Source organism: Dreissena polymorpha, chromosome 16, assembly GCF_020536995.1.
Source record: "Dreissena polymorpha isolate Duluth1 chromosome 16, UMN_Dpol_1.0, whole genome shotgun sequence".
Lineage (NCBI taxonomy): Eukaryota > Metazoa > Mollusca > Bivalvia > Myida > Dreissenidae > Dreissena > Dreissena polymorpha.
This window is the reverse complement of record NC_068370.1, coordinates 24,610,221-24,622,365: the sequence shown is the minus strand read 5'-3', so window position 1 is coordinate 24,622,365 and position 12,145 is coordinate 24,610,221. Positions and strand designations below refer to the sequence as shown.

At 39.5% G+C, this 12,145-nt stretch overlaps 1 protein-coding gene across 3 annotated transcripts in view; it reads left to right on the top strand.

Annotated features, from left to right (window-relative positions):
* The window catches only part of LOC127861938 (CYFIP-related Rac1 interactor B-like), a 51,208-nt gene that overhangs the window by 22,116 nt on the left and 16,947 nt on the right, over positions 1-12,145 (top strand). For all 3 annotated transcript variants that reach the window (XM_052400687.1, XM_052400685.1, XM_052400686.1), the window contains exons 3-5: positions 2,617-2,738; positions 7,677-7,782; positions 8,159-8,295. In XM_052400687.1, the coding sequence (XP_052256647.1) occupies positions 2,617-2,738; positions 7,677-7,782; positions 8,159-8,295 (365 nt within the window). The remainder of the gene's footprint in view (positions 1-2,616; positions 2,739-7,676; positions 7,783-8,158; positions 8,296-12,145) is intronic.

Genomic DNA, 12,145 nt, shown 5'->3' with positions numbered 1-12,145 from the left:
CAATTTCCATTTTCAACTAACATTACATAAAAAAAAAATTATGCTCGTCAATGGATGTTATCGACCATAAAACTTAAAGGGGCCTTTTTCTTTTGGCATATTTTGAAGTTTGTCATTAAATGCTTTATATTGATAAATGTAAACATTGGATCTTAAAAGCGCCAGTAAAAAATCTAGAATAAAATTTAAAATAAGGAAAAAAAAGTAGCCGGTACCAGGGCTCGAACTAGTGACCCCCAGAGTCCTGGAGTAAGTCTGAAGTAAAAACGCATTAGCCCTCTCGGCTATTCCGCCGGGTATACAGAGTTTAAGTATTTTATACCTTATATAAGCAATCTTTGTAGTTTCGTACATTTAAACGACAATTGATCCTTGAAATATAAATAGATGATACAGGTGCCATGTTTTACAAATATTATACTTCTCTCTAAAACAAATGTTATGCAAGCAAACACATATTGGCGGGAATTTGGCACTTCTGTGACAAGCTCTTGTTATTTATGGCTACAGATCCATGGTACACGATTGAATTAATCATTTCATTGGTGACTTCACTTCAGTTTAACAGTAAAGCCTATCGGCAGAAAAAATTTCAAATTTTAAAGTAAAAGTGCATTGGTCAAACACAAAATGATGCAGTGTCAAGATCAGGTGCATGCTGTTAAAGTACATGTAATAAATCAAACAATCAAATTTGATGCATTTACAATTTTCACTGGTACATTTATGCGCTTACATTTAAATTAAAACATTAACAGATTTACATATCTTTGAATAACTCTAATTGTAACAGTAAAATATAATTAAGCCAGTTTATTTAAATATTCCAGTGTCAGTAGAGTAAGACGGTTGATCTCATTCCCATAGAATATGATGTAAACATAACCTTTATGTCATTTTACTTACATCAAGGTCTAAGCCACAAATCATGGTGATGCATTGCAAGGCTAGTGTATTAACTCAAGCTGTCATAGTGGCATATACGGTTGTACATCAGTGAAATACTACACACAAATGTGATAAATGACACTTGGCGGGAATCTAATATGTAGCACGATAATTCATAAGATCCTAAGTTAGATTGCATTGTTTGGTATGATATACATGTATATAGATGGTGTAGTATTATGTTTTTTGCCCAAAGAATTATGCAGAGATACAGTTTTTTACTTGTTTATACTGTGTACCTCAAAAAGTATTGCTTCTGGAGGGCAGAAACTTAACATTAATATCAACCAGTGTATGAAATAGCACACGTCTATATTTTGGTTCTCAGAATTTACAAACAACTGAAGTTCTTTTTCATTTTTACATGATTTTTTAAGCCCCCGGATCGAAAGATCGGGGTATATTGTTTTTGGCCTGTCTATCTGTCATTCATTCATTGTGTGTGTCCCAAAACTTTAACTTTTGCATTATTAAAGATAGCAACTTCATATTTGGCATGCATGTGTATCTCACAGAGCTGCACATTTTGAGTGGTGAAAACTCGAGGTCATCCTTCAAGGTCAAAGGTCAAATATCATTGTATTTTTCTTTCCTAAAACTTAAACCTTCGTTTAAGTTTGGTCATAATTTTTTTAATATTGAAGATAGCAACTGTTATGTATAGGTACCTTTTTGAATTCAATTTGTATAAATAATTTAGTAACTTTAGTAGATTTTTATTATGTTATATATGTCATTCCCTAAATTACCCAATTGAGTTAAAAAACCGGGGATGAAAAACCCAATTAAGCTCAAAAGTAGGGGGTTACAATTTTTGCTAAAACTCTATTGAATTTACAAAAACCCTATTGTTGTCAAAAACAGGGGGTGAATTACCCAATATACCCCAAAAGTTATCTATAGCCCTGTAAACACATAATATGACCCTATACAAAGTAGTCTCAGATTTCTGAGAGTTTGTTAGATTTATTATTATGCCCCCCTTCGAAGAAGAGGGGGTATATTGTTTTGCATATGTCGGTCGGTCGGTCCGTCGGTCAGTCCGTCCACCAGATGGTTTCCGGATGATAACTCAAGAACGCTTAGGCCTAGGATCATGAAACTTCATAGGTACATTGATCATGACTGGCAGATGACCCCTATTGATTTTGAGGTCACTAGGTCAAAGGTCAAGGTCACAGTGACTCGAAATAGTAAAATGGTTTCCGGATGATAACTCAAGAATACCTTCACCTAGGATCATGAAACTTCATAGGTTTATTGATAATGACTGGCAAATGACCCCTATTGATTTTCAGGTCAAAGGTCAAGGTCACAGTGACTTGAAACAGTAAAATGGTTTCCGGATGATAACTCAAAAATGCTTATGCCTAAGATCATGAAACTTCATAGGTACATTGATCATGACACAATGGCTGCCACTACAACTGACAGCCCATATGGGGGGCATGCATGTTTTACAAACAGCCCTTGTTTCTTCATTGTCTTTTTCGTAGGGACTACAAACACTTCAAAATGCATTTCTGAGTCAGTGTGAAAGGTTACATGGCTGATGTCATTGGTTGTTTGCAGGCTTTAGCCAACAGAGAGTGGGCTAGGGGTGTGGCAGATGATCAAAAACAAAAGCCTTGTGACTTTTGAATTATTTATGACATTGATTGTTTGCAGGATGTAAGCCGACTGACAGTGAGCTAGCGGTATGGCAGAAGATACAGGGCGTGCTAGATGAAGCCCAGCATGTTCTGGGGCGGCTCAAGTTGTACACAGGGGCTGCTGAGGCCATCAGAAATGTACGTGCACTCCCATGGGAGCCTCGTGCCTGGAAAACTGGGCTTAATGCATGTGCGTAAATTGTCCCAGATGAGCCTGTGCACAAGCTAATCAGGGAAGACACTTTTTGCCTCAACTGGATATTTGCAAAGAAGAGACGTTCTTTTAATGACAAAATGCAATTCAATTGGAGTGTGGTGTCCCTGATTAGCCTGTGTGGACTAACCTGGGACCTGATTAGCCTGTGTTGACTAACCTGGGACCGCACTTAACTGACTGGCCTGTGTGGACTAACCTGGGACCTGATTAGCCTGTGTGGACTAACCTGGGACCGCACTTAACTGATTAGCCTGTGTGGACTAACCTGGGACCGCACTTAACTGTGGAGTGTGATGTCCCTGATTAGCCTGTGTGGACTAACCTGGGACCGCAGTTAACTGTGGAGTGTGGTGTCCCTGATTAGCCTGTGTGGACTAACCTGGGACCGCACTTAACTGTGGAGTGTGGTGTCCCTGATTAGCCTGTGTGGACTAATCTGGGACCGCACTTAACTGTGATAAGCCTGTGTGGACTAATCTGGGACCGCACTTAACTGGCATGCATTCAGCCCAGTTTGATCAGAACAAGGCGCAGTGTTTACAAAAAATTATCAAAGCTATAAATTATTTGAGGTCAAGGAGTCTTAGGCCCCTGAAATGTGATTTCTGCCCAGATTTTCCATAGGGAAAAACTAAGAATATTCCTTTAATTCATAACATTCTTCAAGTGTCTTGTTAATTTGCCTTTTGATCTTTTTACATAACATGTTTTTAGCATTTAAAGATTGGTAAAACGACCAAAAATGTATCTTTTGTACGAAGAAAACATTGCATTTCTAACAGAAAATTTGATCTGAAAATGTCACTTACATTCAACTGAAGATAAGATGTCTGTACTAAATCCAGTAGTGGTGGACGCTTATATTCACTATTGCATGCAATATTAATCAAACCTAGTAGGGGAATACTTTATTTCTCGCAATACTTAAATTAAACTGGTAGGGGACACCTGTAATATATCATGCAATACTAAACTTAAACTGGTAGGGGACACCTGTGTTGTGTGCAATACTAACTAAAACTGGTAAGTCACACCTCATTTGCAGGCTATACTAAACTTAAACTGGTATAGGACACCTGAATTATATGCAATACTAAACTTAAACTGGGGAACACCTGTATTGTATGCAATACTAAACTTAAACTAGTATGGAACACCTGTATTGTATGCAATACTAAACTTGAACTGGTAGGGGATATCTGTATTGTATGCAATACTTAACTTAAACGGGTAGGGAATATCTGTATTGTATGCAATACTAAACTTAAACTGGTAGCGGACACCTGTATTGAATGCAATACTTAACGTAAACTGGTAGGGAACACCTGTATTGTATGCTATACGAAACTTAAACTGGTAGGGGATACCTGTATTGTATGCAATACTAAACTTAATCTGGTAGGGGGCCACCTGTAGTGCATGCAATACTGAACTTAAACTGGTAGGGGACACCTGTATTGTATGCAATACTGAACTTAAACTGGTAGGGGACACCTTTATTGACTGCAATTCTGAACTTTAACTGGTAGGGGACACCTGTATTGAATGCAATACTAAACTAAAACTGGTAGGAGACACCTGTATTGAATGCAATACTGAACTTAAACTGGTAGGGGATATATGTTTTGTATGCAATACTGAACTAAAACTGGTAGGGCACACCTCTATTGAATGCAATACTAAACTTAAACTGGTAGGGGACACCTGTATTCAGGGTCTTCCCCAGGCCATTTAAGCGCCCCTTGCCGGGGCGCTTGAATTTCGAAATCAGAGTCCCCGGGGCGCTTGAAATTTTCCGATCAGTGTATTCTTCAGTAAAAGAAAGTGGAGATTGTCCAAAAAAATCAAGGTTTCCCTATCAGTGTATCAATATTCCTTGTTTTAAAAGAGCACTCGGTACCTACTTTCACAAGTAATCGCCATAAACACCACATGGGGTAATGGATAATCCACTGATAAGAGAATAGCATGACGGGCGTATCGATTTTTCTAGCCACATTACACGGTCATTTAAATGCTGACAATGATGTATCTGGTAACTTTCCAGTCGTCAAACTGTGAAGTTCATCGTCCAATCGGTTACGCAAATGCTTATGAGGGCGGGGTTAACTATCGACCATTATTTTTGTTTGACGTCGGGCATGAAGTAAGAGTTTATCGCAGCTTGATTAGCAAGAAGTTGTACCATTTGAGTAATATAAAACCGGTAATTAGTACAGTACAAAACATTTAAGACGGTTTCGGGCATCATCATCACACCTTTTTACTGTAAACAAGTGTTACCTATGACTCATAATTAATACGAGAAATTAATTGCGAGTGGTAAACAATTAATTATTATAGCGAGTAAGTTGTGCAAATGACTCCCGGTTACAATTATGTGATAACAATTTATTTAATTCCAGTACATTTGTATTTCAACATGTCCATTTATAGAACTGATTCACCTCGTTTTTCTGACATTTATTCGACACGTAATGCGCTTTAACAAATTTTCGTTGAATTAATTACGCACACTTGTAAATGTTTCGTCCCATAATCGATAGTAAGAAGACTGATGATGGCAACCGGCCGTGATCCTCGTGGACAACGTGCATTTCATGCATAATTCCGTCAAAACATTTATTCAACTCGTAAAGTGTTTACACAAATTATCGTTGAATTTATAACGCAACGGTTAATATTTGTTGAAATCTCAAATGGGAATAATTAAATTTGTAATCCGAAACCCATTCCCGTAAGTCGATGTTAACGCGTTTTTAATCCGAAACACACTTCCAAATGTAAATGTTACCGCAACGTTAAATATTTTTGCTTCAAATTAGCAGTGCAAATTTATTTTGTGTCGAATCTTTTTCTCAATTAAAAAGAGCGCGAAAATAATGCAGCATGTACAACGTTGCGTCTATTGCATACAAATGGCGTGTATTGAGCGTTTTAACAAGCACACAACAGGTCAGGGGATTGACGCATATTCAGAGGCAATATTTCATCCAATCTATAACTAGTCACTTAAAAAATGGCAAGGTTTGTGTTAAAGAAATAACTGAAAGCTTTTATCGTAAATATTTACCAGAAAGAGATTGATACAAACGGTATAAACTGGATTATCGGGTAATAAATAGAAACGTGAAAAATAGTAAGTATACAGTAATAGAGTCGGGTTGAAACGGATGTATTGGGGAATCGTTCGAGTCGGGATTTTACTATCTGTGCGGAAAAGTTTTAAAACAAACAATATAAAAAACAAATATTTTTTTAATGACTGGGGGATTTTTTTGAAGAGTCATAGCGCACCAAATGACATCTTTTGACGCTGTTTTTCTTTGAGTTATAACGCACCACAGAACGTGAATTGACAATTTAAATTATAAAAAAATCAACGATGGGAGGGGACACCCGAACCCACCCCCGATCGGCCCGGGGCGCCTGAAAAAATTCCTGGGGAAGGCACTGGTATTGAATGCAATACTAAACTTAAACTGGTAGGGGACACCTGTATTGTATGCAATACTGAACTTAAACTGGTATGGGACACCTGAATTGTATGCAATACTGAACTTAAACTGGTAGGGGACACCTGTATTGTATGCAATACTGAACTTAAACTGGTAGGGAACACCTGTATTGTATGCAATAGTAAATTTAAACTGGTAGGGGACACCTGTATTGCATGCAATACTGAACTTAAACTGGTAGGGAACACCTGTATTGCATACAATACTAAACTTAAACTGGTAGGGGACACCTGTATTGTATGCAATACTAAACTTAAACTAGTAGGGGACACCTGTATTGTATGAAATACTTAACTTAAATTGGTAGGGGACACCTGTATTGTATGCAATACTGAACTTAAACTGGTAGGGGACACCTGTATTGTAGCCAATACTGAACTTAAACTGGTAGGGGACACATGTATTGTATGCAAAACTAAACTTAAACTGGTAGGGGACACCTGTATTGTATGCAAAACTAAACTTAAACTGGTAGGGGACAGCTGAATTGTATGCAGTATGAAACTTAAATTGATGGCAGACACCTGTATTGTATGCAATACTGAACTTAAACTGGTAGGGGACACCTGTATTGTATGAAATACTGAACTTAAACTGGTAGGGGACACCTGTAGTGTATGCAATACTGAACTTAAACTGGTAAGGGACAACTGTATTGTATGCAATACTGTACTTAAACTGGTAGGGGACACCTGTATTGTATGCAATACTGAACTTAAACTGGTAGGGGACACCTGTATTGTATGCAATCCTGAACTTAAACTTGTAGGGGACACCTGTATTGTATGCAATACTGAACTTAAACTGGTAGGGGACACCTGTATTGTATGCAATACTGAACTTAAACTGGTAGGGGACACCTGTATTGTATGCAACTGGTAGGGGATGCCTGTATTGCATGCAATACTAAACTTAAACATGTATTTAATGCAATACTAATTTTAAACTGGTAGGGGACACCTGTATTGAATGCAATAATTAACTTAAACTGGTAGGGGACACCTATGTTGTTTGCAATACTGGTAAGTCACTACTTATTTGCAGGCAATACTAAACTAAAGCTGGTAGGGGACACCTGTATTGCATGCAATACTGAACTTAAACTGGTAGGGGACACCTGTATTGCAGGCATTACTGAACTTAAACTGGAAGGGGACACCTGTATTGTATGCAATACTGAACTTAAACTTGTATGGGACACCTGTATTGCAGACAATGCTGAACTTAATCTGGCAGTGGACACCTGTATTGTATGCAATACTTAACTGGTATCGGACTCCTGTTTTGTGTGCAATACTGTAAGAGCCTTGTTTGATAATGTCCCTGCTACATCTTTTCCAGGCCATTCAAAACCCAAAGGATGATCACCTTCAAGAAAAAGCCTGGACAGATGTTATGCCACTGGTAGAAGAGTTGAAAAAATACTATGAGTTTGCATTGGTTTTAGGTATGTTGGATATCATTTAAAAGTGGTGATACTTAAGTCCTTGAGCAAACATAAATGTATCACATAAACATTTAATGATTTGTTTTTCATGTAACTAAATTATGTAAACCTGTAATAATGCCCACATGGAAAAGTGGTGGGGATATATTACTTTACACCTATCCATCAGACAATATGTCTGTCATTAGAATGACAGATTTCGAGATCATTTTGTTTCTGCACAATATGTAAATTACACTTTTACACTTCACTATGCAAATTAATAAGATGATTAATTTGGCAGAAATGTTTTTGAAGCACACCTAGTATCAATATGCAGATAGTGTATTAAGTTCTTTCCTGTAGTGCATCAAAAGTGAAGGTTTTGATTTTGCAGAGAGCACCGTACCTCTGTTGTTGCAAGCCCTGTGTTCAGCAGACATGACTGCAAAAGAGCATCTCGAGAAACAGCAGGCTCTGTTCAAACAGTTCGCAGAAATACTGGACTTTGTCCTCAAGTTTGATGATCTAAAGGTACTTCATTGAGTTCTTGTTTTGTGAGAGTAAGCAAATATGAGTCCCGTTTTGGGTCAAACTGGGCTCAATGCATGTGCGTAAAGTGCCGTCCAAGATTAGCCTGTGCTAATCCCACACGGGCTAATCAGGGACAACACTTGCTGCCTAGACTGGATTTTTTATTACTGTGAAACCATTTATTTTCGACAGCACAAAATTTCGCCATTTTTATAAAAATGACGATTTCGTCAGCACTTAAATTCGCCGATTTCTGATTTTGAATTTTAAAAAATGCGTCAGTCAATATCCGATTTGTGTGTAATACATATTCGCGATCAATCGCAGTTGCAAAAAATCGTGGTACGAATGCGGGAACACACTTGAGAAACACTGCAGGATATGGGGCCTGTTTGTCACATGCCAATTAACTAGTCTTTTGTTATCAAGGGACAGTAATGGACCCTCTTAATGTATGCCATTAACACGTTCATTGTTATGATTAGCGGACAAGTGGGATCGAATAAACGTTAACGAGTGTTTGTAACAACGAAGCCAATTGCCAATTGGGTATGTGTTCTAGTTGGTATGATTTTTATTAAAATGCTGTCAATACCGTTTTAAAACTGTTTGTGTTATACGAAAGAGGTTCCAGTTTGTTAAGTGTTTTTTTTTCAAATAAAATGCTTTTTTTCTGATATCAACATTAAAATTAGAAACTCTATGTGTGTGTTTGTTCTTAAAAAGTAAACTACCGGTATATTAATCAATAATGTCAATAATTTAAAAATAAATAAATTGATACATATAAAATAGTAATAAGTGTGGTTAAACGCAAACAATCAAACAACAAACAGCAATTAAAATATTCATTATTAATTTGTGATAAATACGCATGTTTATCACACATCGTCATCTTTTTATTTGGTTTATTGTCTTTCATCGGCATTCGCTGCGTGATGGCTAATATGCAACACCCCTGAAAAACACAATGCACCTAATGGGTAATAAAGTTATAAACAATTAGCGCTAATTCATTACCATTCTACATAAACGAAGTCAACGCATTCGATACAGCTGTAATGCACACGCGTTTTAAAGAAGTGTCACGTGTCAGTTAAGTACCTTGTGTAATCTACATCCCTTTGTGTCAAAACCGGATTAATCTTGATTACGAAACAGCAGTGAATGTGTGCATGGATTATGTTGGAATTTAATGACTCATGTCTACGGTATAGTTTAAAATATTGTTCAATTTGGTATTTGTTTTTGTTCAAACATAGAGCATGATTGTTCGTTAGGATCTTAAATTCGCAGATCGGTCGACTGACGAAATTTATGAAAATTAATGCCTGACGATTAATAATGGTTTCACAGTACATAAAAAGTAGAAAATGTCATCCCTGATAAGCCTGTAAAGACTGCACAGGCTAATCTGGGTTGATGCATTATGCACATGCATTAAATCCCTGTTTTCACAGAACGCGGCTGCTATGAAACTCCAGAATCAGTTTTAATAGCTTAATTACGTTACCTGCTATCATATTGCTTACTTACTCCGAAGGATCGTAATTTATCCGGATACTTTCTGTCCAAAGAATCCCACACTTTTCATAAACTCGTCGGTCAGGTCAGAACGGTCACATAGTGCCGTGTAGCCGTGTAACCAAAACAGGATATTACCCAGAAATCACTCTTATTCCGGATGCGTTATACAAAGGCCGACATTTTTGTTATTTACTTAATTGTTGCTTCTGTTTCGCTGGATTCTTCTGTTTAACAGAATAGAGAAGCTTTTGTATTGTGTTAAAACATTCTCCATATATATATCCGTTTATTTCTGTATTGTTTTGTGTTTTTGTTTGTTTGTTCAAGGCAAAATATGTCTCAAACACGTGGCTCATGTGGACACATAAGAGCAGCATGGGACAACCATGGTAGCTGCCTGTCGTGTGCCGGATGTACCCAGAATAACTGCTGCCCTTTCTGTGAGCATTGGTCTGTAGATACCTGGGCCATCAAGCGTCGACCTTTCAAGAGTCGTAGACGCAACATGCATAGTTCAGATCAAAGTAGGGAAAGTTCCGTTTGTCGGGACTTTTCACCACACGATCTTGACCATATGCCATCAGGAGATGCCATGCATCGGTCCTTGCCCGGTGACGACACCGGACAAAATTTGCCCGGTCTGTTCATCGGGAACGACCAGTTGACCGGTCCGGAGACTTCACCGGTCACCGGTCAACATTGACCGGTCCGGTCACTGGTCATGCTATGACCGGTGTCATCACCGGTCAACCAGTCACCGGTCACCGGTCTGGTCACCGGTCATGCTATGACCCCTCCGGTCAACCGGTCACTGACCGGTCCGGTCACCGGTCATGCTATGACCGATCCGGTCAACCGGTCACCAGTCATTGACCGGTCCGGTCACCGGTCATGTAATGACCGATCCGGTCACCGGGTACCGGTCTGTGCCACAGACCGTTCTGGTCACCGTAGATGTTGACACTACCTTGTCAGTACTCCACAAAGGTAGACACAGCCGTGTTTCTACTGTTAGTCACAGACGTAAACGCGTAGTGACTGATGTTTCCGGCTACTCCTCCACCTCGGGCTCGTCGTCGTATGACTCATCGTCTACTTCAACTAGCCCTCATCATTATCGGAGTGGACGTCGTTCACGCTCACCGAGTGTTTCTTGGCGTAGATTGCCTTGTAAAGAGCAATCAGGCCAGCGCTCTGGGAGACGTTCGATCAGGAAACATCATTCCCAGCGCCGCCAAACAGTGTCTCTGTATCGCAGGGATAAGGGACATAGACCTTCCTCTATTAGGCGCTCTCAAACTCCTAGGTCCCCTAGTCGATCCTTCTCTGAGGAATCTATTGACACCCTTCCACGTGTGTCGGCCTCTATTTTGGCCTCAACACACACTTCAGCCGTTCCTACAACCACTGAGCATAATTTGTATTCAAACACTAGTTTGCATACATATCAGGCTCAAGGTACAGGGGTTAATCTAACCACTTCGGCTGCGTTTTCAGCCCCACGGGTCTCTTCCACATTGCATAGAAGTATACCCCGGGCTGCCGCTACACCATCAAATCCCAATACTTTGTGGATCCAACAGTCGCCGGGAATCTTTGTCCCTTTTTCGACTGATCCTTTACCAGCCACCGCTGGTATTCAAAGTGAGTCTGCTGACTTGATCTCTGATAGACCTAACTCACCAGCTATATCTTTTATGGTGCCGGAAAACGATCCTCTCATGATAGAAGCGAATGAATCTAGTATTCCTAATTCTGTATCCACCGGTTTCAATCAATCCAATGCTCCCGCAGACGGTTCGATTGAGGCGGGTTCAGAGTCTAATGAGGCCGAATTTTATTATTTGGCCTCCATCAATCAGGTTTACAAACTAATGTTCAATACCTTAGATGAGGACTTCTGCCCCCGCCCTTCCTTGTCTCTTACAGGATCTTCGGTTACCGTTACAGAACAGGTAGCCCGCAGACGAGAGCCCGACAGGATAAGTAAGGCGACTTCCCGAGTGGATCTCCGCCTTCCTATTGGCTCTTCCACAATGGCTGTATTCCAGTCACTTGAGCCAGCCAATAAGCCTTCGCCATCTCCATGGAAAGCCCCTAAGGAGCTGACGGAGCCTAAACAGATGGACAGCGGGAAAAGTTATAAGGCCCCGGTACCCGACCCTTCTACCAGTTTGGACCTTTCCAAACTTCCGGTTCCTGATGCTGACAGTAAGCTGTCACTAACAATGCCTTCATCATCTACCCATACAGCAGTCCCTCTTTCCCTGTTGGAAAATTGGGAGCTGAGAGAACGCCGTTCCATAGGTCTGGCTAACCAGCT